Source organism: Numida meleagris, chromosome 3 (genome assembly GCF_002078875.1).
Source record: "Numida meleagris isolate 19003 breed g44 Domestic line chromosome 3, NumMel1.0, whole genome shotgun sequence".
Taxonomy (NCBI): domain Eukaryota; kingdom Metazoa; phylum Chordata; class Aves; order Galliformes; family Numididae; genus Numida; species Numida meleagris.
The window spans coordinates 105,336,625-105,363,372 of NC_034411.1; the positions used below are offsets into that span (position 1 = coordinate 105,336,625).

Consider the following 26,748-nt stretch of genomic DNA (forward strand, 5'->3'; position numbering starts at 1 on the left):
TCTGGGCTCTGCAGGGTCTGCTGCCAGCTCCTGCTGTGCAGACATTCACTGGTGCACACGGTGCACTGCTCTGGCACAGCCCGAGCCAGATTCCCAAGGCTCCTTGACATCCCCCTGACACAACACCAGCTCTACCCCCCTGTGAGCAGGCAGTGCCATGGGCACAGTACTTCACACGCTTGCACAAGGTCCCCATTGAGCACTCAAAAGCAAATGGACGACAGCGCAAGAAAAAAAAACAACAAACCACCCTCAGTTTATTTCCCTACAAATGCAGAGCTTTCCTTTCAAAAACAGCTCGCTTCACTCGTGGGAGGGTGCAGGGCTGAACTGCAGGGGCAAGGCCCCTCCAGGCCAACAGCTATGGCTTCCCAAAGGTTATATGCACCTTCAATTTGCTGAGCAAGCCCCGTGCCCAGCAGGCTGCTCGGCCTCGGCTGGTCCCTGCTGCCACTACAAGGAGTAAAGTCAGATCAGCGCAGCCCTGGGTGCACCGCCTACATCCTGCAGCCTCAGGGCACGTGGGGTGGCTGGGCCTGCGCAGGCAGAGCAACGAACACCAGTCCATCAGCCTTAAAGGGGAGCGGGGAGCAACTGCAGCTTGAGGCGGTTCATGCAGGTGGGCATCAGGACAAGGAGCGGGGGTCACAGTCCCCGCGCTGCATGGCAGCGGTGCCCACAGCCCCCGTGCCTGGGGACGGTGCAGGCACTGACCGGCCTGGGTGCAGGCACAGGGTGAAACCTGAGTGGCTGCTCCGTTGCTGCAGAGACATGGCTTAGCCCAGGGGATTCTCGGGGCACTCGGTCCCAGGGCCAGCTGTAGGGGGGTCTCCAAGTCCTCCTGGCTCCTTCCGGCTGCCTGGGGGCTGCCCCAGGCGGGGCCAGCTCAGCGGCAGCTGTGCAGTAGATGAGCTCGCTCTGGGCACAGGAGGCGCCGACTCTGAAAAGCAAGAGGGAGGGAGATCTGGTCCATAATGTTTGTTACGGACAAAACAGACAGGGAGGGGAAGCAGACCTTCCCAAGAGAGCCATCAGCCCCCTCCCTCTGCAGGGGCCGTGCTGGGGGGAGGTGGAAAAGCAACGCAGAGGGAGAACGCTTACCTGCTGGTCCATGGGTTCCCCTCCCCAGCTCCTCCATGCAGCTTTGGAAGAGAACAGAGCACCCATCATCTCCAAGCAAGCACCTGCTGAGAGACCCATGCTCATGACCCTGGCAACGTAGGCCCAGCAGTACCAGGCACTCAGACTGCAGAAGGCCCTAGTCTACTTGCTACCAAACCTTTTCCCCAGGCCATCTGGGACACTGGAAAGCCACATCTCTTCCCCATCAAGAATCCCCCAAGAACAAGTGACCACACTGAAGGGACACATACACACCTTTTGACTTCGCACACGCTGATCCCCAGATGACACCTGCTCAGAGCAGTCTCAGCCTGCTGGCATCACCAGACCCATCAGGCACTGGCTTGGCAGGTGCATGAGAACAGCCATAATGGAACAGGCTCATCAAACCCACCACCACAGGCATCTCTGGAAAGACCTATGGGTTAATCCTCCACTTCTGGCCTGGAACCATCAGCTCCTCCCAAGCTCAGTCCCAGCTCCTAGTCCACACTGTGAGGATGATCAGGCATCCACCCTGGCCCAAGCCCACAGAAATCAGGGGAAGGAGAGGGCCAGCTCTGGGTTCCACGTGCGAAGCACACCTGGATACGTTGTCCTCAGCTAAGAGAGGCAGAAATACCCAGAGATGTCTCTTCTGTCCTGAGGGTAAGTATCTACCCCCCACTGCAAGAGCTGAACTGCAAGATCTGTCCCCCACAACTCAGCCCCCTGTACATTCAACCTCAGCTGACAGAGGCAGATAAAGCAGCAGAAAGCTCCCTCACAGACTTCATCCAAGCTCCCACAATGCTCATGGCTTCAGCAGTTCCCCTTGCTTGGGACATGGAGAAGGAAATAAGACAGGATTCATCAGAGTGTTCCTTAAACACAGGCAGTAGCTCACCACCTACCCAGATAAAGTTTCATCGAGGTTTTCATCTTCCTCCTCCTCTTCCTCCTCCTTGCAAGCAAGCAAACAAACAAACAGAAAAGTAGGTCTCTACCAGGATCCAGTCCGGGATGCCCAGAGCCTCTTCTGGGGCAGCAGGGCTGTCCCCAGCACCTTCACAAGACAGTCACCCACCAGGCATGACAAGGACAAGACTCGCCTACAAGCAGGAAGGGGAAAAATGACACCTGCAGTACTGGGCTGATGAAATACTTGGAGCTCAGACACAGCCACACAAGGGAAGAGACAGACCAAGGTTATCCTCACATTCCCCAAGCCAGCAGAGCACCAGACACAGGGCGTGAACTGGGGATGAGCCACCAAGCTGAGACAGCTGCTGCACACAGCACACCTTTGCCTAGACGCTGGAGCAGGGTGAGCACGTCCCAGCTGGAGGGCCAGGCAGAGAACCACCTGGAGCACACTGCAAGCAACGATGGCCCCAACCACTGCCAGGCTGGGCCAATGCTGGGAGCACGAAGTCAAGAAGCAAGCATTCAGAGGCTCCTGGGCAGGGACACAACGACAACAGAGACTTGCAACACTAGAAATGCTGTGACTGGCTCTGGACATTCAGTGGGTGCTGTGCAGATGGGCAGGGCTGAGCCTTATCCCAGGCTGGCAAGATGATGATCAGACAAAGGTTCCTCTCCTTGAGAGAGGCTGCCTCACCCCAAACCATGGCACCAAGTGTGCAGAGCAGGTCCCAGCTCCCTGTTCAACAGGGCTGGCTGCAGCAGTGCTGGGCCTGACAGGTCAGCTCCTGGAGCAAAGATCACCTGAGGCTCCTGCCTTGTGAGACAGACAGAGCACAGAGTGCTCCTTGTCACGTCAGGCCCACACCTACAAGGGGGGCTGTGCAGATACGAACAGGAGCCTGAAAGGCCAGGAGGAGGGAGCTGCATAAAGGTTACTCTTCTCCTGCCCTAATGCGTGACAGCCCTGGGCATGGGCCAGACTTGCACATACTGTACCCCAAACTGGTGTCTGAAGGGAGGGCTCCCCGGGGGAGCTGGCTCACTTGCTCTGCTGGGCTCACTGCGCTCCAAGACACATGGAGGGTGAAGGGGCTGTTCCTGCCTAGAGCCTGGGACAGGGCAAAAGCAGCAGAGTTAGCGCCTGGAACTTGAACAAGGCCCAGCAGGGGATGTACAGGCAGGACTGTGGGCAAGAGACAGATGCCCCTGCTGTACTTGGAGGACAGTGCAAACAAACATGGGGGCGTGGGGAGGGACACTGCTCATGGCAGGTGCCACAGGGCCCTGAGCTGTGCAATAGCTCAGCAATGCAGAGGAGGTCAGCATGGACAGCAGGGACAACCCCAGCCAGAGGTAGGGCAGGCTCCCCACATGGGGAAGCAGCAGAGAGCACAACAGCAAGGACAATGCCCTGGTTGGTGCATTTCACCACCCAAGCAGCAAGCCATCTCTCCTCCACACAGCCCAAAACAGAGTCTGGCAATGCAGACCCCGATCCCAGGACCAGGCAGAGGGAAATGTCAGAGAAATTCCTCCTACCTGCATTTGCTGCTTCCCAGAGATCCAGTGCCATTTGGAAGGCCTGGGCCACCGTCAGAGTCACAGCCTGGGCCTGTGTACAAGAAAGAGGGGAAATGCCTACTTCCACCTCTGCCCCCAAGCCAAGGCAACAGTGCTGCTCAAGAACAGAGGTGCTCCAGGCCTCCCTTGTCGCATCTCCCTGTGGAGTGCTCGTGTGGAAGGCCAGGGCTCAATGCTCTGCCAATCTGTGCATATGGGCCAACCATTGCCAAGAGGAGATCCCAGAGGAGCTGGGACAGAAAAACCTCTTGTTGCTCACCATCCACCTCCGCACATTATGAGGAAACGTGCATTCCCTGGCTCTATTTCCAGCTAGGTGCAAAGAAGTAAGGGCCTGCTCTCTCTGAAGGGGAAGAAAGGGCCTCGTTCCCACCCTTACCTCAAAGAGCCAAGAGCAAAAGAGAAGTGCTTACAATCTTCTTCTTGGGTGACAGGAAGGCATGGCACTCCAGCGCCCCGCTCTCCTGGCTCTGTGCAACGTAAGCGAAGACTTTGTTCTGCAGCTTGTCTGTTGTGCAGTAGGAGATCCTATGGGCAGAGAGGAGCTGCTCAAAGCAACAGGGGAACCCTGCACATGTCTGCTGTGCTCCCAGCATACCGACAAGCAGTAGGGACAGCTTGAGACTTTTACCTGCCCTGGATAACCAGCAGCCCAGCTTCCCAGAAAGGACCAAAGGCTGCCTGGGACCTAGAGCTAGTAAGAGATCACTGCATCCACAAGTATCCCCAACTTGTGTTGCTCCAAGTGCTCTTTGGCAGTCTGATGCCCAGTTCAAGCCTAGGTGTGAACTCAAGCACTGAACCAAAAGGAGCATAAAACAGTGGGGGATTGCCTCCAAGAGCACAACTGGAGGCCAGGCAGTAGGATGCTCTGCTTTGGTGCATCAGCTCCCATGCTGAGTCCCAACTTTTACACCAAGGACACACTCTGACTGTGCTTCCCATCAGCCTTCAGCCATGCTCCCCTCCCACAAACACACAGCCAAAGTACAACTGGCAGCAGTAAGGAGGAAGCAAACAAACAGAAGAACAGCTCTTTAAACTGCCTTTAGCCAGTTCAAGCGAGCTGCAGGCCAAGGCACACTCGGGCCATTGCAGCCAGAAGGGAAAAAGGTGGTCCTCTGGTCCTTCATCAGCAAAAAGAGGTAGACATGCAGTCTTGCCCTAGTTGTGGTGGCCTTCCATCCATCAGCCCCAGTCTGACATCCTGCTGAACGCAGGATGCAGAAGAGACAAGCAGGGCCCACAGAAAAGGCCAGATACTGACAGAGAACACAAGGTTGCTCAGGTCCCTGCATGCATTCAGACCCAGGCAGTGCTGTGAGGGCCAGCACACAGCCCAGCCCACCCTTGCTGCTCAAGATCCCACCAATCTCCTACTGGCTGCTAGGGAACACCCAGAATCATAGAATGACCCAGAATCACAGAATGGTCTAGGATCACCTCCCTTACCCAGGCCCTCCTACATGCCATGCCCACCTGTAGATGGATATATTCTCGACCATCTCCTTTGTGTCAGCGTCCTGCAGTGAGATGCCCCTTGGAGACACTGTCAGAATCACCTTCTGGAACTTGCGAGCTCCCACCCGTGCCTGGTAGCAGAGAGATACCAGACACCTCTGAAGACCCAGCGAGGACCCTCACCCCACCCTGCTACCCGAACCCCCCCCCAGATTCTGTACAGAATGTCACTCACTAGGACCCATGCTGCAGAGGTTCCTGCCATAGGGACAGGAAAGCAAGAGCCTGGAGATCAGGTTCATCCTGTGCAGGACATCCCAGGAGTCCCTTCATGCTATTGCCATGCACATGGGAAAGGACAGACCCCACCTCCCCCAATTCTCGCCCTCCTCTCTGTGAGGAGAGGGACAAAGTCCTGCTCCCAGCATGTGTGGAAGCAGGCAGTGGTGGCTGCCCTGCAGAAAAACAGCTTCCTCCAAAGCACTGAGGTGGAGATCAGCCAGTTCCTTGCAAGCCACCCTTCTCTTGGGAACAGCACAGTCCCTAGTTGGAGCTCAAGACTGCAGTGTCAGTGTTTCCCAAGTCTAGTGGTTGGGCTCCAAACTGGCTCTTCTCTACCCCAGCACAGAGCTGGCTCTCACCGTGGCGACGATCCGGCGGATGGCAGCAGCTGCCATGTCTTCCCCTTTGGGTTTCTCTACCAGTGTCATGCCTAGATACTTCAGAGTGAAGCACATCCCCTCAAGCAGCGGTTCCTGCATATCAGCCCAGCTCTCAGGAAGCTCTGTGAAGACAAAATGATTTAGCAGCAGAAGCCACGTACCAGCAGCCCCGTGGCTAGTCCCAGCAGAGCCACCTCACATTGTAGCAGCTTCAGCGCTCCCAGCAGCAGTGCTGCAACCTGCACTCACCACGGCACTCTCCTGGCTTTGTGACAATCTTGGAAGAACACAAGAGGAAGAGAGTCCACCCTCAAAGCCCTTAGCCCTGGAGGAATAAGCTCTGCCAGTGAAGACAATAAGCTCCTGCATATCTGCACAGGGCCTCAGAAGCTGCAGAGTGTTCAGTGCTATCTGTCAAAACCTAACATTTCCAGGCCTCATCTCCTTCGCTGCAAGCAGCACGTGCTATGTACTGCATTCACCTCATCCACTTCAGGCGCTGCCCCATCTCAGGAGCAGCAGTATTTGCTGCCCCACTCAGATGGAAATCCCCAAGGTGTCTCGGTGCAAGCAAAGCCAAAATATTATCTGCTGTTATCTGCAGCAGCAGGCTGCCAGGAAAGGGGCAGATTGTCCAGCACTCACAGCTGAAGTGGCGGTCACTGGGAAGCAATCACCCTATAAAGGCTCTGTGTTACAGAAAAGCTTAGATTGGCATTTCAAGGCTGCAAGCTAGCTTCCAGAAGAATGTGCTTTATGGATGAATTCCAGTGCACAGAGAGAACTCCATGTGCATTACTGGTCTATTAAGAAAAAAAAAAAAAAAAGGACAAAGAGCATCTGTTCAAAGCAGATTAGAATCCCAGAGTATTCTGATCTGGAAAGGAGTTTAAAGACCACCTCATTCCAAGCCCTGCCATGGGCAGGGAGGTTGCCCAAAGCCCCCATCCAGCCCGGCCTTGGGCACTGCCAGGGATGGGGCACCACGGTTTCACTGGAACTGGGTGCCCAGAACCACCCTCAGTAGTGAGGAATTTCTTCCTAACGTCTAATCTAAACCTCCCCTTTTAGTTTAAAGCTGTTACCCCTTACCCTATCACTGCACTCTCTGTCAAAGAATCATAGAATTGTTTGAGCTGGACAGGACCTTTGAAGGTCATCTGGTCCAACTCCCTGCACTGAACAGGGACACCCACAGCTCCATCAGGTGCTCAGAGCCCCATCCAGCCTGACCTTGAGTGCCTGCAGGGACATCCACCACCTCTCTGGGCAACCTGTGCCAGTGCTTCACTAAAAGAGTCCCTCCTCAGCTTTCCCATAGGCCTTCAGGTACAGGAAGGCCACAATGAGGTCTCCCTGGAGCCTCCTCTTCTCCAGGGTGAACAACCCCAGCTCCGTCAGCCTGTCCTCACAGGGGAGGTGTTCCAGCCCCCTGAGCATCCTCATGGTCTTCTCTGGACCCACTCCAACAGGTCCATGTCTTTCTTATGTCGGGTTCTCAGCACTTTTGGTGGGGCCTCACAAGAGCAGAGTAGATGTGGACAATCACCTCCTCGACCTCCTTGAATTCCCTGGGGAGGGCCTTCAGCACGTTCAGCTTCCTTCAGAAACTGATTTACTTCACATTCTACATGTGCTGGTAGAAGAAGGAGCCCTCACACCACTATTACAGGCAGAGGAAATACAAAGCAAGCACTGTAAAAGCATCCATACAAGCTCTGCTCTCATCAGATAAAGCCAACAGAAAGCTCACTCTCAAAGACAAAAACTTTTTTTGAGATCAGTGCCATACACAAAGGAACACTTCTTTCATACCAAGCACTTCCTCTGGGGATGCTTTTCAAGGACAGATGAAGCAGAATTGAGTACACGTTTACCTCCTCAAATCTCAGAGAGCAGAAGGATGGCGGCACAGAAGACTGTAGAATCATCATAGAATCACTGAGGTTGGAAAAGACCTCTAAGATCACCTAGTCCACCCATCCAACCCACCTCCCCATGCCCACTGAACGTGTCCCTCAGTGCCACATCTACCCTCTTCTTGAACACCTCCAGGGACAGTGACTCCATCACCTCCCCGGGCAGCCTGTGCCACTGCATCACCACTCTTTATGAGAATAAATGCTTTCTAATACCCAACCTGAACCTCCCCTGGCACAATGTGAGGCGGTCGCTTCTTGTCATATAGCTGTTACCTAGGAGAAGAGGCCAATCCCCACCTCACTACATCGTCTTTTCAGGTATAGAGAACATAGAGAACAATGAGATCTCCCCTGAGCCTTCTCCTCAGCCGCTCCTCATAACACTTGTGCTCCAGACCCCTCACAGCTTCGTTGCCCATCTCTGCACACGCTCCAGAGCCTCAATATCTTTCTTGCAGTGAGGGCCCCCAAACTGAACACAGCACTCAAGATGCAGCCTCACCAGCGTTACATAGGATGAGAAAGGTTAAGGTACCAGGAGTCAGTCTGTCTGGATTCGCCCCATAGAGGAGGGAGGGACCAGGACCAAAGAATTCTATGCATCATTAGAAGCACTAGATTCAAACGCCTCCCTGGGAATTACCCAGGCATCTGCTGTTCACGCTGAGATAATACTTCTCAGGGTTATTTTTCACCTCTTTCCTGGGATTAGCTCCCAGAACATTACTGCTACGCTTATAGAACGCTCTGACCCATAATTGAAGCAACCTGAATCCGCGGGGAAATCGGAAGACCTCATCTGCGCAGCACATAAGGCTGCAGCTACCAGGGAGCCCTCCTCAATGCCATGCCAGGGCCTCGCTCCGAGCTCCGAGCACAGCTCACGCAGCGCTTCAGCACCACGGGGGCCGCGGCCCACCCGCAGCCACAGCCCGGCCCCGGGCCCACGGACCCCAACTTGTCCCAGGGCCGGCTGGGCCGAGATCAGCGCTCCTCGCCCCACGGGCCTGCGAGGACCCCAGAACTACACCGACCCTCGGCCCCCCCCCTCCGCCCCCGGCCCACACTCACTGCGCCGCCGGCAGAGCCCCAAGCCGTGCCGGGCGAGACGCGGACTCCGCAGCACAGCGCGACCCGCCGCCCGCAGCGCCTCCATGGCCGCGCCGAGGCCGAGCGCTGCCGGAACTGGGACGGGGCGGGACCGGAAGTGGAGACACCGGGACAGGAAGGGGCGGGGCTGTATAAATACTCGGGGCGCACCGCGATGACGCCATCAGCTGTGCGGGCCCCGGGGTTGCTAGGCAACGCGTGTGGGTTGTAGCGGGGCCAGGCGGCCGTGCGATCCGGCGCGGCTACCGCTCTCGGTCCAGGCGCGATGCAGCTGAGACACGTGCGGACCCTGCTGGCCCCGCAGGTCGAGTCTGGTCGTTTCGGGTCGGGGGGAGCCGGGGGGAGTCGGGGCTGCGGCGGCGCTGAGGCTGTGTGTGTCCCGCAGGACGGCACCGCGCGTGTGACCTGCATGGCCTGGTCGGCCAACAGCGGCCGCTTCGCCGTGTGTACCGCGGAGCGTGTGGTGCTGCTGTACGACGAGCACGGTGAGCGGCGTGACAAGTTCTCCACCAAGCCCGCTGATGCCAAGGTGAGGGTCCCGGGCCCAGGCTGCTGCCCGTGGCCGTGGGCTGTGTGGATGGGACGTGGTGGCCTTCCCCTGGGGCTCAGGCCGCCCTCTGTCCACAGTATGGCAGGAAGAGCTACGTGGTGAAGGGCATGGCATTCTCCCCGGACTCTACCAAAATCGCCATCGGCCAAACAGACAACATTGTCTACGTCTACAGGATCGGAGAGGAGTGGTGAGTCTGGTGGCGGTGTCCGGTGCTGCACCCATGGGAAGGGCTTAGGGCGTCTGGTGTGAGAAGGTCTGGTCTGAGAAGGCCAGCGGTGTCCTGGTTGACCAAAAGTTGGCCATGAGCCAGCGCTGTGTCCTTGTGGCCAGAAGAGCCAGTGGGCCAATGGTACCTTGGGGTGCACTGCAGAGAGCATGGCCAGCAGGGTGAGGGAGGTGATCTTCCTCTGCTCTGCCCCGGTGAGGCCACATCTGGAGCACTGTGTCCAGTTTTGGGCTCCTCAGTTCAAAAAAGACAGAAATCTCCTAGAGAGAGTCCAGCAGAAGACTCAAAGATGATCAGAGCATGGAGCATCTCCTGTACGAGGAAAGGCTGAGAACCCTGGGACTCTTCAGCCTGGAGAAGAGAAGACAGAGGAGATCTCATTGTTTATGAATATCTGAAGTGCCAGATTCAAATGGATGAGGCCAAGTTCTTTTCAGTGGTGTGCAGCAACTGAACATAGGGCAACAGGCAGATCTGGGAACACAGGAAGTTCCGTACAAACGTGAGGAAGATCTTTACTGTGAGGGTGACAAAGCACTGGAACAGGCTGCCCGGAGAAGTTGTGGAGTCTCCTTCTCTGGAGATATTCAAGACCCATGTGCTGGATGCTTTCCTGTGCAACCTACTATAGGGAACCTTCTTTAGAAGAAGTTGAACTAGATGATCTCCAGAGGTCCCTTCCAATCCCTACAATTCTGTGTGATTCTGTATGTGAAGGGAGTGACTCTCTCCATGCAGCACACTTTCTGGGTGCTGGTGTGGGTTCTCATCCAAGTCTGGTCATCAGCCAGATGATGGACACGCAGTGGTACCGATCATCTAACCTGCAGTGATTCACTGAGGTCTTTCCATGGTGAGCAGCAAATAGAGTTTCCTTGTACACAGTCATTGTGAAACCTGGTGGGAGCATGTGCCAACTTCTGTGGAACTGTGACTGTAAAGCCAACGCTGCTGTCCCCTGCTTGATAGATGTGGAACAGAGACACACACCTGCCTCACCTCACACTTCTTTGCTGTTGTGTGTAGTGCTAGTGCTGATCAGAAAGCCATATCACCAAAGTTTTGGAAGCTCAGAGAATTCCCACATTTTCCCATCACCTTAGTCTTGCAAAATGAATATATATTTTTTTTTTTTCTGAAAATCTTCTGCCTAAAATTGGCCCGTGGTAGAAAACCAGCATACCAAACTTAAACGACCTGTGTTTGGCAATATTAAAATGGGCTGAATATAAAGGGTGGGGTAGACAGAATAGTAGCTTCACCAACAGTCATTTTTGTCTGCCTTTTTCTGCAGGGGTGACAAGAAGGTGATATGCAACAAGTTCATCCAGATGGTGAGACCCAGACTCCCGTTTAATTCCATTTTCTCCCACAGAGGTAGGATAAAGACAACAATTGAACGTCTCTCTGCTCATACTCAGAGGCTTATGTGGGCAAACTGTCAGTGATATTTGATTACTCAAAGACGTGGATAGAAGCTAAGATAATCTCTACATTTTGAGTCTCCAAGCTTGAGAGTCTTCATAATGCTGTGGTGTGACACAGAAATTAACTGTTGATTGATCAGTGCAGTCAGTTATAAAACTTCAGGGATGACTCTTGGCATCATTGGCAGAATGTTTTAAGTGAGTTGAAATGGAAAAATAGAAGAGAATCTGAGCCTGTCTTTTTACAGGTCAGCAGCTCTAAATATTTCTGCTGCTGATCACAGATCAGACATTTGCTGTAATCCATCCATTGCTTCCCCCATCAGAGCAATACTGGTGCCTCTCTGAGACCAAAACTAGAAGAAAAACTGTCCAGTGATTCCTAACCAGATTCTATTGCTTACTCATTCCTCCTCCTGTCCTTGAAGCTCGATGCATGGGCCCTTTCAGTTGGAAAAGCAATTGCACTGCCTGTAATTGTGCTGTTGACATTTATGTTATTCCTGCAGCCCTTCCCAGTAGCAATTCATGTGCTGACACCCAGAGAAAATCAGTTATCTGAAACAACGATGAGATGTAATGGGATGGAGGAGGCTGTCTAGCAATGTAAGCACAGAGTGCAAAGAACAGAGGATGGTGATTGGATAGAATCGTAGAATATCCCAAGTTGGAAGGGGCTCGCAAGAATCAAGTCCAACTCCTGGCTCCACACAGGACCACCCAAAAATTAAACCGTATTTCTGAGAGCATAGTTCAAACACTTCTTGAATTCCAGCAGGCTTGGTTCTGTGACCACTTCCCTCAGAAACCTGTTCCAGAAATGAGGTGACATTGCTCCAGAGTAGACACCTGATCTCCCTCTTTGCTCAGTATCCCGAATGACTGGATTTCTGTCCTGAAAAATGCTGTTCCACACAGATTCACCTGGATATCTTATATATCTTCGTCTAGCCAAGATGCTCCAAGAATATTCGTGGTTTCACATTACCCTCTACTGTTTGCCTGCTTTTGCATGTAGACTAATTGCATGGCAGTTGCTATATTCCACTTTTGCAAAAACTTTATGGGCATCTTCTCTGTGTTTCTATGGCATTCCCCCTAACTCCTTCAACTACAAGACCCAGATAACTTCTGCTGAAAAATTTGGAAATCTAAGAAAATGTACTGCCTCGTGGAAGACTGACCAAGACAGTGGATCTGCCTAAGCAGTTCGTTGTTCCCCAGCCACCATTTCCATTCTGCAATCAGCAGCAGGGGAGATAGGTTGGTAGTGAAGTTTTGCACTGTCACAAGGTTGCAGGTGGACTACTGGTAGCATAGAGTTTTGGGCAACTGCTGGAAAAACATGGAGGGATGCTAAGGACTGACTGTGTGGGCAGTCCTCCTGTCAGGCACAGCATTAAAAGAAGCAAGCAGCCACAGTGATTGGCTCTTCAGGTGCCCACACAGTACCCTGTGTTGTCATCTCTCCATTCACAGGAAACCCAAGAGATTGTGTCCTGGCAAAACTGCTGCGAGTATCTCTCAGCAAGATTCTCAGACTCACTGAGGGTAACTTGCAGTTCTTCAGGCAGCAGTATGTTCCTGTACTGATATGTTAAAATGCCTGGTAGCTGTGACCTGGTTACCTTAGAGCATGTCAGACTCAGACTGGATTTACATGTGACCAGCCAAATGTGCTTTGCTTTTTCCATACGGTTCATAATTTTAAGGTGCATCATGGCCCTGAGATTCCTCATTAACCAAAATATAAAGTGTGCAGAATTCAGTTAAATACGCGGTTTCCATGTGTTCCAGTACCTCAGGTTTGTAATTTCAGTTAGGCTATGTCCTTGGCCTTTTTAGTGTTCTGCTTCTCTAGTTCTGCCTGTATGTGGCAGAGAGCACTCTACCCAAACTTACTGACTGAAATTTTTCAGTTTATACGTGAAGCAGTTGAACTCTCTTGGTCCCTCTATTCCAGTTAGGTTTCATGGTCAGATTTATTCACCTGATCCCCACACCTCGGATTTTGAGAACTCTTGATTTGGATTTAGTGAACCCGTTTCTACCTGGCCTACTTGGTAGCATCTGATAACCGTCTTGCTTGTAAATGAGAAAAATGTAGATAAACACTTTGATGCTCAGCTTTGGCTTTTCTCAGCCTTTTACTCTACCCTAGCTCACTGTCACCTAGTGCAGGTATCAGTCTGGAGTGTCATCATCCAACATTAAGATCCATTCCAGTGCCCACATCTCTTCTCTTTCTCGGTCTGAGTGCTCTTACTTTTCATGAGCTGCCTTATGTAGCAGTGGGAGGAGAAGCTTTCTGGGTAGGGTGGAGCTTTTACCTCTTTTTTCTTCCTCTTTGGCAGAGCGCCGTGACCTGCTTACTGTGGCCAGCGGAGAATACCATTGTCTTTGGTCTTGCTGAAGGAAAGGTAGAGAAACTTGTTACTTGCCTGATTTTCTTTTCCATGCAAGGTCTATGGAAGCCTGCAAGCACCTGTGCTTCAGGGTACAAACCATTACTGTGTGGGCTTTGGACACTGATCAGCAATGAGGGGATTACACCGCTGGCTTAAATTTTCTGGTTTTGGTTCCCAGTTAGTCCTTGGAGGTTCTGCTGGATCCTTGGGTCCTTTTCCTGAGCCTTCCTAGAAATGTGGAAGTGTGACTGCAATGCCAGCTTTTCCACTTGTTCTCTAACCTACCAGAAACAAATGAGCTTCCCATTCTTTCTGATGCTTATAAACTGGGAAGCCTCTGGGGATATTACAGTGCAGGAAATGCACGGCTCTGTATGGGGACAGAACAATACTGATCTCTTTCTCAGGTTCGTTTAGCAAACACAAAGAACAACAAGTCTTCCACCATTTATGGGACGGATTCCTACGTGGTCTCACTGGCTTCCAAGTAAGTATGGAACTGCTTCAGCTACACTGCTTTGGCTCATTCTCCTGCCCAGCCATTGGCCCTAGCAGAACTTGTGGCAATATGGGAGGTTGGCAGAGTGTCTTTGTGCTGTTGGTTCTTGTCAATATGATAAAATCCAGTACTTTCCAGAAGAAATTACTTTCTAAAATCTGACACCTGGCCTCTCCACATCCTCCTCTTCCCCCTCTTTCCTCCCCAGTCTCCCTCCCTCTCTCTCTTTTCCTCATATTTCTAAACTGTTGTTTAGAAATATTATTAGGAAAAACAACAAATGCTGTTGTTGATAGGTGTTAATGACAAATGTGGGACTGAAATAGACAGAAGGCAGTGTTCATAGAATTTGTATTCCATATACGAATTATCATTAGAAGTATTCATTCTATGTACATCACATTAAGCCTGCTTCCTCTTCCTTACTCCTTCACCCTGCTTGCATAGAGAAGTACACAATGCAATAATGCTATAGATATTGGTCTTAGTTGTGGAGTATTAGTCCAGTTTTTTTTTCCAACTTTTGTTGCTTTTAGGGATTACTGGTGTCACAATGCCCAAGCTCATTTCTAGAGGAGTTTCAATGAAAAGATTGCTTGAAACACCTTGTTATAAGAAATTTTTATTATTATTCCACCTAAGTTTCCTTAACCTCTATGTGTTTTAGTAACATAGTAAGTTATAGTAAGTTAGTTATTGTGTTTTTACATGATGAAGATACTTAATTGCCCACTCTCCTCTCTCCATACCTTTGTCAGCTTTCTTTTTACAGACACTGGTACAGTACTACATCTTCTTGTGTTCACCACCCAACTCATCTTTGGTGAAGGTTCCTTTGATGAGGAACATCAGCCCTGCCCCTGGGACTGGCTTCTTTAGGCAAGGATAGAAAACCAAAGGTGCAAGTCTTACTGCAACTTTATATCATCCTGTCTGTTTCTTTGCAGTGTGTCGGGCAAGGGAATCCTGTCTGGCCATGCAGATGGAACCATTGTACGCTTCTTCTTTGACGATGAGGGCTCAGGTGAATCACAGGTATCAAAGATCCTCATTCAGTGAGCAAAATTCCTGTTTACACAATTTAATCCCCAGCTCAAGAACTCTGTAAAGTGATCAGTTGTAGAGGGAGTGCAAGTCTGCAGAGATGCTGCGGTCTGTGCTTGCTAGAATAGGTTTAATAAAGTACTAATGTAGTTGGAGCAGTAACAAGGTACTTTAAACTACTCTGAGTGTAGTAGTAAGAGACAAATTTATTTTGTGTGTGAGACATGAGGTTTTTCATGTGTCTGGGAAGATCTCATGTTAGACTGGGAGAATGATGCTTGAACGGGTGGGGTTTTCAGGCAACAGTCCCAAGTTCACATTGTGCCTGTGGACAGGATACTATGGCACCCAGCATTTCTCCCAAGCCTCCTGTTTCTCCCCAGAAGGAGCAGTCTCACTGCTTTAAGCTGTGATGAAGAAATGCTATTCCTACTTCGATCTTTTCTTTCTTGGTGAAGCAGTTTGAGCATGTCTGCCCTCTAACATGATAAACTGAGGGGCCCAAAATGTACTCTGCCAGGTTAATAATACGTCCCATCCTAGTTGTTGGTCTTCTTACTGACATCAGCAATCTTCTCTCCTAGTTAAATGAGTGGAATAGTTCTTATATCTCAGCTCTGGTTTCTGTCTGCCTTCCTACAGCCTAGAACATGCAGAAAAACCAACACCCATGAACTGGACTTTATGGAAAGGCAGCATACTGGTCTCATTGTGGTAGACTACAGAGCTCAACTGAGGGCTAAAACCAATGATGTGTTCAGGATCTTATCTCCTGTCTTATGTAGGGTAAGCTGGTGATGCATCCTTGTCCTCCTTATGCCCTTGCCTGGGCTTTGAACAGCATCGTGGCTGCAGGATGCGATAAGAAGATTGTGGCTTATGGGAAGGAGGGCAACGTGATTCAAACCTTTGACTATAGCCGAGACTCCTCAGAGAAGGAATTCACCACAGCAGCTGCCAGTCCTGGTGGCCAGGCTGTTGTCATCGGAAGCTATGATAGGTACGGTGGCTGACGGTAAAGTCTCCTCTTTGTAGTGCTTTCTCCCTCAAGTGTGTTCATTTCTTCAGTGTTTTTATCTGTTCTCACAGGCTCAGGGTTTTGAACTGGAGCCCACGCCGTGGTGCCTGGGAGGAAGCCAAACCCAAAGAAATACCTCACCTCTACACCATCACAGCTCTAGCATGGAAGAGGGATGGTTCAAGGATCTGTGCGGTTTGTATCATGGATTAGCAGCCTTGAGCCCACAAGTCACATGCCAGGCATAGTCTCAGGCACTCCCCTGAGATCAGAGTTACGTGGTGCAGAGAGGGCTCGTGAGAATAGTCACCATCACCTAGGATTGTGATGCAGGGAGCCTAGGCTGAGGCCTTGTGCAAGGGCCACTGCTAAAGTCAGGTGTGCAATATGCCCAGTGAGAGGACAAGAGGCTGTGGGCACAAACTGAATCACAAGAGGTTCCATCAGGAAACACTTCTCTACTGTGCAGGAGGCTGAGCGATGAAACAGGTTGGCCCAGAAGGTTTTGGAATCTTCCTCCTTGGAGATCTTCAAAAGCCATCTGGATGTGGTCCTGGGCAACCTGCTCTGGATGATTCCTTCTTGAGAAGGGGAGTTAGACCAGATGACCTCCAGAGGTCCCTGCCAGTCCTAACTGTTCTGTGATACGTTCAATGAACCTGGAAGATAGCATGAATGGTTGTATAATGGCTCAGTGGTAACAGCCCCTTTTTTGACAAAAGCACAATAATGTCAGCTTAGCATCTCTAAGGCAGTCTCATGAGCATTGCTTCCTCTTAGCACCAGTTCTAGAAAAATCTGAACTGTTTCTTATACTCTGTGTGCTGTGTTTTCTGTTCAGAGCTGTCTTTTTTCTACTTCCAGCCTATGGGCTCTGGTCTGACTTCCTCTGTTAAGTAATTCTTTAAATCTCTTTAAATTGAGTTTTAAGTTGAATTGGACTCGATGATCTTTATGGGTCCCTTCCAACTCAGGATATCCTATTCTAAATTAATCTTTCGTTAAATGTTTCTTTATTAAGTTAAATATCTCCCTGCGTAATTTAATGAGTTTTAAAGAAATTGCTATTTACAACTTCTTTTTGATAGTTTATGCATCTTTGTATGTTCAAAAAAGTTTAGAACCATTAAAATCCTTAGAGTCTTTTCAGAGAATTAATTGAACAAAGATTTGCAGAGGAGGGGAAGGAAGTAAGGGATAGGTGAATGCTGGAAGGAGTGGAGATGTTATAAAGAGATAAAGGTGGGAGGATTCTGTTGGAAGGGAGGAGAGTTTGGAAGGCCAGAAGAGGGGGTGGTGGGAAATAGCGATAATGGGGAATAAAGGAGATGAGGATAAAGGTGATTTATTTTTTGTTACCTCTCTCTGTCATGTGTGTGCCAATATTTGGTAAGCTCTGTTTCTCTATAATTTTTCGGTCTTCCTGTTCTCTTAAGAAAGTCAAGATAGGGCTGGTCCTTATGCATCTTGGGGCTTGTTCCGCAGAGGAGCCAGGATGCATGGGCTTCTGTTGCACCTCTGATCTTCTTTGTGTGAATAGGGTCTGAATACCACTCCTTAATAGAATTCACTAAGAAGTGTGTTTGTTTCCCCAGGGCACTCTGTGTGGAGGTGTTGAACAGTTTGACTGCTGCCTTCGTAGAAGCATTTACAAAAATAAATTTGAAATGACGTATGTGGGACCAAGCCAGGTAAGAGAATATCCAATAAGATGGTGAAAATGAGACATTCACTAAAACTAAATGTGTTTGAAGTTCTTTGTGTCATCAGCTTTTTTCCTGTCCATAATCTGTCTCCAGTCCTTGTCCCAACCATTCAGATTCCTCATAATCTGCTGAGAGAATTCTGTAAATTCTGTAGTAGTTAGCATCAGCCCCAATACAACTTACCAACTATACTTGGAAGAGTTAAGAGTAATGGTGTATTTCTCTAAGACCACCTACCTCATTCTCTCCTCCCTTTAAAGCAGTTACACTTCCTTGAAAAATGTGCACCAAAATCGTCACAGCAAGTTACCAAAGCATTTTTGGTACACATTTACATCTGTGTTTTCTCCATAGCAACTTGTTGTGAAGGACTTAGGGAATATTCCAGGAACAGGATCAAGTCTGGGTGGAAATTTGATAGGAGCAAAGACAACGAAGTTTATTTTCTAGGTTGTGAATTTGTTTGAGGTACCTCTGTGTAAAATACAGGCTTCTTAAGTGGTTTAATTCCATTCAACTTTACCTGGTTCAAAATCAGGTAGTAAAGGTGCACGAGCAATCCAGGCATCCCTCTGTAGTTAGTGATGAGAGAGCAGGACTCCTAGAGGATGACTTATCCTTGAGAGTGTGAGTAGTCCTCCAATTAGTCTAGAAACTTCTAAATGGTAGAAGTGAGAGTCCCACACTTCTACTGCAGTCATCATCCCATACAAAATAAACTGTAAGATTTCTTTAAAAAACAGGGTGAAATGATGTGAGGGGATATCTAAACAACCAGATATCACCTGTTACATAATCTTTCATAGGGCAGGGGCGGTGGTCTTCTTCTGTGTGTGGAAAGCAGGCCTCATAGTTTTCCTACTTTCTGTAGGTCATTGTGAAAAACCTCTCAACAGGAACTCGTGTTGTACTGAAATCCCATTATGGTTATGAGATTGATGAGGTGAAGATCTTAGGGAAGGACAGATATCTGGTGGCCCATACATCAGACACATTACTGCTGGGTGACATCAACTCCAACAAGCTCAGTGAGGTAATGGAAAGTCTATGATGTTTCATGAATGTCAAATGCTTAACTTTGCAACTCAAAACATGAATGCATTTATTTTCAAAGAATCATAGAATAATTCAGGTTGGAAGGGATTTGGGGAGGTATCTTATCAAACCACTTATCCAAAGAAGGTTCAACATTAAATTCAAGTGTGATGGCTCAGGCCTGTGTTCAAGTGGGTCTGGGAAACCTTTCAGGATGGAGATTCCACAGGCTCTCTCGTCTCCTGTTGCAATGCTTTATTGTCCTCATGAGGAAAAGCTTTTTTTCCTGGGTCATGTTGGAATTTTGTCTTTTTTAAGGGTCTGTCTCACCCTTCCATTGTGCACTCTGTGCATTGTCACTCTGTGCTGTTGCATTGTAGGTAGCCTGGCAAGGATCTGGAGGGAATGAGAAGTTCTTCTTTGACAATGAGAACGTAAGTTGGATGGGGCAGAGTGCTACTCATAAATGATAAGTAAAGCAGCGTGTGCTCTGGCAGAAGAAGTGACAACTACATTTCTGGAAAACAGTGTTTTTCATCTGTTTCTGGGATTTACCCTCTCCATGTGCATCCCGATCTGCTTCCTCCCCATGCTTGCCTTTTCCACGTTTTTCCACATTTGCCAGGTACAGAGCAAATCCAGTGTGAAGACTGTGTAAGTCATAACCACATAGGCGAGATAAAAGAATAAACAGCCAGAGAGGCTATTAGGGATACAGAAAACAGAATATGTTAACTATATGGAATCCTATGCTGTCTAGCACAGCAGGAAGATCTGGGCAAGCTTAGATTTATTGTCTGATAGCTCTCAGAGTGACAGCTTGGCTCCTCCTTCAGGAGCGATAGGCCCAGAACTAAAATCACCAGCCTTGAGACAGTCACAGCAAGAAGACAAAAGCAGGTCCTTGCTCATCCTAGTGGGTTTGAATTTATACTTGTCTGCAGCAGTCCTTTGCTGCTCACGTCACTGGTAGGTACTTGTGCTTACCTGGCTTTTCTGCAATAGTGCATTCCCCTCTCTCTTACAGGTCTGCATGATCTTTAATGCAGGGGAGCTGACACTGGTGGAATATGGAAGCAATGACATCCTAGGGTCTGTCCGCACAGAGTTTGCGAATCCTCATCTTGTCAGGTAAGTGTCATACCTGCCTGTGTAGCCAGTACTGACGTTCTGTGGGAGTGACCTCGGATATATACACTTGAAAGTGTACTGCTCACTAGAACGTAGCTCACAGGCACTGGGATGTGACCACACATTGCTGCATGTTTTCTGAACCATCATCAGGCAGTGACCAATGGTGGGGTTTCATTGCTTAGTTGTGATTAAGAGTTGCATCGTTTTAGGAGCACTTTCAGAGCCCATTTTCCTCTAATTTGTTTTTATTCAAGCCTGATTTGGCTATTGCCTGAAAAGGAACATGTGCATGTACTCAGGCATCTCTGTATCCAACTGGCCCTAGTACAGCATTACTGGGGACTTTAGGTGCAAGTGGGACCTCCTCTGTCTCTCTAAAATATCATACTCCCTTTACTAATTCAAGAGGAGAGAAGGGAAGATCATGGGCTGCTCGGAGGTGGAAGCATCACAACTAATTTGTTATTGGGAACTGTGGGTCCAAAGGGGCAGCTTCTGGAATGAAGCTGTGACTCAGAAGCATTGTTCTCATTTGAGGCAGCTGTAGGTACTGTACAAGAGTCACAGGTTGAAGAACTACAGGAGGCTGATGTGTCTAGGTTAACTGCAAGTAAGTCTTGCAGGGGGAGGATGGGATTTGATCCTTTGAATTTAGAGAGCAGTAAAAGTAACAGTAATCATTCCTTTCAAATAATAGTGTCCGTATCAATGAGAGACAACAAAGAGGCGTGGAGGAGAACAAGAGACTGGCTTATTTGATAGACATCAAGACTATAGCAACAGGTGAATGTGTACATCACTCACTCCCCTGTATTTTGCTAGCCTTTCCAATTCCTTTGCATTCACTGTGCCAGGTAGCATATCCCTGAAGGCCCTCTTTGGATTCGTGCTATCAGGCAGCAGATTCCTGGAGGCTCATTTCACATTCACTCTGCCTGTCAACAGATCACTAGACACCAGGCTTCCCTGTTGTTGGCAGGTTAGCTGCCTTGTGTGGGCAGAGATGTAGAGTGGCTGTCACTGTGTCTGGGACCCAGGGTTCTGTACTGCCTGTGATCTTGTGCATGCTCATAGAAGGGTGGAGGGAGTTACTGCTGATGATAAGGCACCAAGATAAATGTCACTGCAGTCTGCTTTTCATGTCACAGTGTGTTTGCTAGTGGATCCTGCAGTATTTAAGTCTCAGATACCTGATCTCCATGGGGCAGCACTAAGTGTTCAGCACACTGAGGCACATTAGGTACTCACACTGTTTTTTCTTTTTCTTTCCCAAGTGGACCTTGTTGGTAACTACAATGTTGGCACTATCAGCCACGACAGCAAGATTGATTGGCTGGAGCTAAATGAAACAGGCCACAAACTACTCTTCAGGGACAAGAAGATGAGGGTAAGGCCAGGCATGGGAGTGTGGCGAGGTGGCACACCTTGGGAGAAGTAAAGACAGGTATGCCTGAGTGCAGGGAGAGAAATCAGAAACATGTGAAGTACTCGTGATTTTTTGACCATTCTTTTAGAAAAGACAGACCATGTTCAGATTGCATGAGCTGGCAGCATCGTACATTTGGATTTCAGTCATATCTAACTCTGTAGGTACTTGACATCTTCCTCCATCTCATTACTCCTTAAAATACAGGTCATAGACTCTTTTGCTGAGAGAGGGAGGCAAGTGAGTGAATCTCAGGATGAGGACTCCAATGTTGTACTTACACATATCAATTTAAAAAGGTATTCTCTGCTTGAGTTACATCTGTGAGATGAACACTAATTCTCTAAAACAGCTTAGTCACAACCAAATAGCATGTCCTCTGTGACCTTTGGCTTGTGCTGATTCCCAGACTGTGACTGAACATAGCCTAAGTGAGTATTAGTAAGCCCAGGACAAAGCAATGCTCAGAATGGTGGTAACAGTTTCACAAGCAAACACCCTCTCAGTTTACTGGCAGCAGTTCTGGCAGTAAGATTTTACCTAGGATGGACAGTTCAGCATAGAATTGCAGGGTAAGGTTTTTTTGGTCCCCTGCCCTGTTTGCATGAAGGATTTAAAAGACCATTCTCCTGTTAGAGCTCTACACAAGGTATATTCTGATTTACATATTTATAAGCTTATTAGTAAAGAAGGCAGGATCTGAGCATTCTGCTTAAAATATGCAAGGATTAAAAAATGTCTTGAATAGTAATATGTATAAATAAAACAGTGTGAAAGTTCAAGCAACAGACCTTGGAAAATGTTTAACTCTGGGTTGGCAATGTTTATTTACAATATGCTTGCTCAGATGTTCCTACCAAGTTCATGTGAGCTAGCAGCCCAGCCATGAGCCATACTGAGCCTTTTTCTCCTCTTTCCCCATCTAGCTGCAGCTGTACGACATTGGAAGCAGCACCAAGACTACCATTTTGAACTATTGCTCCTATGTGCAGTGGGTCCCAGGCAGTGATGTGGTGGTGGCTCAGAGCAGAAACAACCTCTGCATTTGGTATAACATTGATGCTCCAGAGCGAGTCACCATGTTTCCTCTGAAGGTAAAACTCTGGAGTCTTTGATATCCTCCATCAGTTTCTGATATATCTTGCTTACGTGTGTGGGAATAGGCAGGATGGTATTGCAGAAAGTGGACAGAAGGGGACTGCTGGTTTCTCCTGGACAAAACGTGAGCTCATCTGTCTCATATTGCTCTGCCAGAAATGCTCCGTAGCAGATGTTTTGGCAGAGTGTGGAGATAGGAGAAGCTGCACAGCGTCTCTTTCTTTTCCTCTGGCGTGATAAGGACAATGTCTGCTGGGTATGAGCTCATTCAAAAAGCAAAACTTTGATCTGGTAGAGCTGTCACAGCTGGCAGAGCATCTCGACAACCCTACTTACCCCTGGAGAACATGAGAGTGTTGATAACGTGTACTCTTTTTAGGGAGATGTTGTAAACTTGGAACGGAATGATGGAAAGACTGAAGTGATTGTCTCCGAAGGGGTGAACACTGTGTCCTACACACTAGATGAAGGTCTCATAGAGTTTGGAACTGCCATTGATGATGAGGATTATCACAGGTAAGTGCTAGATAAGCCATGTGGTTGTGGCAGGTATTCCACATCACTCAGCAGACACCTGAGGGTCTGTGATCCATGATCCGGCATAACTTTCCATGCTGAGTTGAGGTTTTAGGTACTGAGCATGATTTTGATGCAGGGTGTGGCTGTAATGCACAGTGGAGTCCTTCAGCAGTGAGTACTCAGCTTTGTCATCTTCACTGATTTTTTCCCTATATGTCAGGCCTTGTTTTATGTGGTTTTCTTCAGAACTCGTCATACGTATCTATTTTCAGTACAACTCTTGTTAGGGAGCTCTAGTCTCAGCTTAAAGAGCTCTTCTGTTCTGTTACTGAAAGTCTGCAAATCTCTTTGTCTCAAGGGCTACTGCATTTCTGGAGACACTGGAAATGTCAACAGAGACTGAAGCCATGTGGAAGACCCTAAGCAAACTAGCTTTGGAAGCTAGACAGCTACACATAGCAGAGAGGTATGGGAAAAAGCTAAACCATTTTTCTGGCCTGTACACTCTTTGCTGAATTCCTCACAGAATCCAGGATCTAACTAAAGGTTTGACTTTTTGTGTGACCTGGAACGTTTACTGCATTGGAGAATGAAGTGTTCTCTATTCCAGACAATGACTTTGCCCTTTAATCCTAGACAGTAATGATAGTACTGGGGACAGGAGGATATCACTTTGTAGCATAAACTTTTGCTGATGGCAACCCAAGGCAGTGCAATAGCAAGGTTCCAGGGATCTGATAGACATGGACAAACTCTGCACATCTCTGAAGAGCAGGGAATTGAAGCTTGGACGCTGATCATGTCCATGGCTTCTCCACAAACCAGGGCTAGAGGGCACATCTGAACGTGGACTTTGGCAAAATCTTTCTATTGAGGTGAGGCTACCCACCTCTCCACTTTGCACTGCATGATTTTGCTGCTGAGGTTCTGATTTTGTTGTCTTAAACCAAAGGTGCCAACAAACCCATTAGTGACTAACTGCTTTGTTTTTTTCACAGGTGCTTTGCAGCTCTGGGCAATGTGGCAAAGGCTCGATTTCTGCATGAAACCAATGCTATTGCTGACCAGGCAGCTCAAGAGCATGTGAGTCAAACCTTTTCTGCTATTCAGGGTAGTCGCGTCCCTGTAAATGCTTGCATACACATTATCTTGTGTCCAAGCTCCACAGTATATTGCTACAAACCAGGACTTGGTCTTGTACAGTCTACTGACATAATCCTTCATCCAGGCCTGCCAGGACCCTCTTCTGGCTGGCCATTGCATGCTGTGCTGCTCCTGTCTTCTCACTTCTGTGATTCACATCTGTCTTCTTCGGTTTCTGTAATGACACAGACCCTACCTGCATTCCCTTCCCTTGTACTGTATCCAGAGCCTTTTCTTTCCCCCAGTAAAACAACTGAGCTAATTGTAACTGCCTGCAGGGTGGAGATGGTACAGACCACTACCTGGTGCGTGCCCGCTTGGCCATGCTGGACAAGAACTACAAGCTGGCAGAGATGATCTTCCTGGAACAGGTGAATAAAGGAACAAGGAGCAGAAAAGGTCTCATTTATTTCTGAGTGGACGATTTGTGATCTGAGAGTGATTTCTGAGAAGAAAGAGGTTTCTTGTTCCTGGGAGAAAATTTTTTGTCCTGGAATAGAAGGAGACATTCTGTCTTCCAAGGTGTAGAGTGTAGGATTGCTCTGAGGGGATGGAAGAGAGTGAAAAAGGGTCAATATCCATGTAAAGGGCATGGTTCACATGTTCAAATGTTTTCTACATTTCTAACCCTGCCTGTTGTGAGAGCTCAATGGCAATATGTCTGCTAATGGACTCGTCAGCTTGACACTGCTCTTTAACACAGAACGCCACGGAAGAAGCCATGGACATGTACCAGGAGCTGCACATGTGGGATGAATGCATTGTAGTCGCTGAGGCCAAGGTACAGAATATAGATTCACAGGACTGTGGTCCGTGCTTACTTGGTAAGTCTATTGGTTCAGTCCAGTCAGGGTCTAGGTGCACTTTGCCTGCCCTGCTGGGACCTCACATCTGCTTGGAGAGGCTCCCAAAGAGACTCTGAGCTTGCCTTGGAGATCCCCCATCTGATTCAACTCCAGATGGTGGGGTTGTTGCTCAAAGGAGCCTTGACTGCTAAAGAAATGAGGAATTCATGCCATCGGAAAGAGAGTCCAAAGCAGGTCACAGAACTGGGAGAACAAGGCACAAGTGTGGAGGCTTGGATGTAGAGAGAATTAACTGTAGTGCTAAATAGGAAGTGATGTCTCTAAGACACAGCCAGTGCAGAGATAAGCAAGGTAGCTGTTAATGGCAGAAAGACAAGGTTTGGGGATGGATAGATCTTTGCTCTGATGCCAAACATGCTTTTATTTTCTAGAGTACAGTGTTACATGGTTAGAGGTCCAGGGCGCATCAGAGATGTGGTTCAGGCAAGATTATGCTAGCCCGGTTTGTCCACAAGAAAGAACACAGGAATAAAATCATTGGGTTCTTCATGATCATGCAACTGACAATCGAGGAATACATTATCAAGGGATGTCTAAATGTGATAAAGGAGGAATGTAAGGGGAGGTCGCTTTGATGGAATTACAATCTTGGTGAATAGTGAGGAAGAAAGGATAATGAGATTGATTGAGGAGTAGCCAGGGCTTTGCAAAAGAATGGGTAATGCAGTGGTACACTGGGCTTGCCTTTTGGTTTCTGCTAACTGCAGTTGCTTAGTTTAACTGGGTGGTGAGATGTCTGGTGCCGTGAAGCTATTCAGAGCCTGCAGGAGCAGCAGGACAACATCTTGCCTTTGTTCAGGTCAACCAATGATGCATTTTTCAACAGGGACACCCGATGCTGGATAAGCTACGTCGGGGTTACTACCAATGGCTGCTGGATACCCAACAGGAAGAGAAGGCTGGGGAGGTCCAGGAGGGACAGGGAGATTATCTGGCAGCTGTCAGCTTGTACCTGCGGGCAGGGCTGCCAGCAAAGGCAGCACGACTGGCCATGAACAGAGATGAGCTCATGACCAATGGGGATGTCATCAATAGGATCTCCACAGCGCTGATCAGAGGAGAACTGTTTGAGCAGGTAAGTGGTCCTCCCCATTGGGCCTTCTTCTTACTTAGTAGTATGAAAGCTCTTAACCTGTCCTCTGCATCTGTGAGATAGAGAGGGACAGAACTGGAACGTAGCAGATGCAATTCTGTGCTGATAAATTCACATTTGACATTTAGTAGGAAATCCTAATTTCATCCATCATACACAGATGAAGCCTAGAAGTGCTGTTATTAGTCAGGAAAAAGATCACAACTCACTGATGACATGTCTCCAAAGCTGAGTGTTCAGTAACAGCCAAGGAGGCCTCTGGGAAAGTAGGAACCAACAAGAAAAGGAGTTGCCAATGAAACAGAAAACTTGATACCACTGCGGAATTGTACAGTGCTTCCTCATAGCAGAACAGAAAAAAGGATGGTACAGCTTTCATATAAGGATAGTTGAAATGGAAAAGCTAAAGAAGAAAACCAAAGGACTATGAATATCAGAGAAGGGTAGTGGTTATATCTAGTCACACAAGAAGTGGGTAACTACTTATCATTAGGTGATAGTTTTAAAACAGAAGGATGTTTTTCATATAGCTCGTAATTGTGTTAATACAAGGAAGGAGTGCTGAATCTGACCCATACACAGCTTGGTATCCTGGCCAGCAGCAACCTCTTGCAGATGCTTGAGAAAGATGCATAAAGAGCAAGGAAGGCAAATATGTGCTGGTGCTTCCTATAGTGCACTTCGATGGCTACCAGCAGTTTGCAGGCTATAGTCTACCTGCACTGGGGAGGCTTATTTTTAGGTTTAAGAGCTTGCCAAATTATTAGTTTAACTGTATGTACTTTT

The 26,748-nt window shown here is 48.6% G+C and overlaps 2 protein-coding genes across 6 annotated transcripts in view; one reads left to right on the forward strand and one right to left on the reverse strand.

Moving 5' to 3' along the window:
* Nucleotides 230-8,858, reverse strand: LOC110396164 (low density lipoprotein receptor adapter protein 1-like). 3 transcript variants are annotated; one of them, XM_021391573.1, is made up of 9 exons: nucleotides 8,729-8,858; nucleotides 5,715-5,857; nucleotides 5,092-5,204; nucleotides 4,026-4,140; nucleotides 3,571-3,643; nucleotides 3,028-3,140; nucleotides 2,016-2,065; nucleotides 1,102-1,142; nucleotides 230-940 (listed from the first exon to the last, which is right to left on the reverse strand). In XM_021391573.1, exons 1-9 carry the CDS (start codon nucleotides 8,811-8,813, stop codon nucleotides 777-779), a joined length of 897 nt encoding a protein of 298 aa, XP_021247248.1. In that variant the 5' UTR covers nucleotides 8,814-8,858; the 3' UTR covers nucleotides 230-776. The 3 variants fall into 3 exon arrangements, with proteins under 3 accessions (XP_021247248.1, XP_021247247.1, XP_021247246.1); XM_021391572.1 differs by having other exon boundaries at nucleotides 1,102-1,184; XM_021391571.1 differs by having other exon boundaries at nucleotides 1,102-1,187.
* Nucleotides 8,913-26,748, forward strand: part of IFT172 (intraflagellar transport 172) — a 33,328-nt gene continuing 15,492 nt past the window's right edge. For 2 of the 3 annotated variants that reach the window (XR_002436897.1, XM_021391838.1), the window contains exons 1-22: nucleotides 9,033-9,071; nucleotides 9,153-9,296; nucleotides 9,395-9,507; nucleotides 10,841-10,880; nucleotides 13,328-13,393; nucleotides 13,789-13,868; nucleotides 14,828-14,915; nucleotides 15,710-15,924; nucleotides 16,014-16,137; nucleotides 17,538-17,633; nucleotides 18,520-18,681; nucleotides 19,064-19,117; nucleotides 19,711-19,814; nucleotides 20,515-20,600; nucleotides 21,092-21,204; nucleotides 22,170-22,337; nucleotides 22,721-22,857; nucleotides 23,219-23,326; nucleotides 23,859-23,943; nucleotides 24,282-24,374; nucleotides 24,707-24,784; nucleotides 25,696-25,944. Coding sequence is in view for 2 of the 3 variants with exons in the window: in XM_021391838.1 (XP_021247513.1) it covers nucleotides 9,033-9,071; nucleotides 9,153-9,296; nucleotides 9,395-9,507; nucleotides 10,841-10,880; nucleotides 13,328-13,393; nucleotides 13,789-13,868; nucleotides 14,828-14,915; nucleotides 15,710-15,924; nucleotides 16,014-16,137; nucleotides 17,538-17,633; nucleotides 18,520-18,681; nucleotides 19,064-19,117; nucleotides 19,711-19,814; nucleotides 20,515-20,600; nucleotides 21,092-21,204; nucleotides 22,170-22,337; nucleotides 22,721-22,857; nucleotides 23,219-23,326; nucleotides 23,859-23,943; nucleotides 24,282-24,374; nucleotides 24,707-24,784; nucleotides 25,696-25,944 (2,442 nt within the window). In the remaining variant the exon portion in view is untranslated. Of the gene's footprint in view, nucleotides 9,072-9,152; nucleotides 9,297-9,394; nucleotides 9,508-10,840; nucleotides 10,881-13,327; nucleotides 13,394-13,788; nucleotides 13,869-14,827; nucleotides 14,916-15,709; nucleotides 15,925-16,013; nucleotides 16,138-17,537; nucleotides 17,634-18,519; nucleotides 18,682-19,063; nucleotides 19,118-19,710; nucleotides 19,815-20,514; nucleotides 20,601-21,091; nucleotides 21,205-22,169; nucleotides 22,338-22,720; nucleotides 22,858-23,218; nucleotides 23,327-23,858; nucleotides 23,944-24,281; nucleotides 24,375-24,706; nucleotides 24,785-25,695; nucleotides 25,945-26,748 lie in introns of all 3 variants that reach the window. The other variant, XM_021391837.1, reaches the window with a different exon arrangement.

Bases quoted from the DNA above. Each gene is read 5' to 3' on its own strand.
- LOC110396164 (XM_021391571.1), bottom strand. From the start codon at position 8,813: ATGGAGGCGCTGCGGGCGGCGGGTCGCGCTGTGCTGCGGAGTCCGCGT. The intron at 3,644-4,025 runs GTAAGCACTTCT...TCTTGTACACAG, and splicing joins TGTCACCCAAGAAGAAGATT to GCCCAGGCTGTGACTCTGAC. The intron at 2,066-3,027 runs GTACAGTATGTG...CTTGCTTGCAAG, and splicing joins CCTTCAGACACCAGTTTGGG to GAGGAGGAAGAGGAGGAGGA.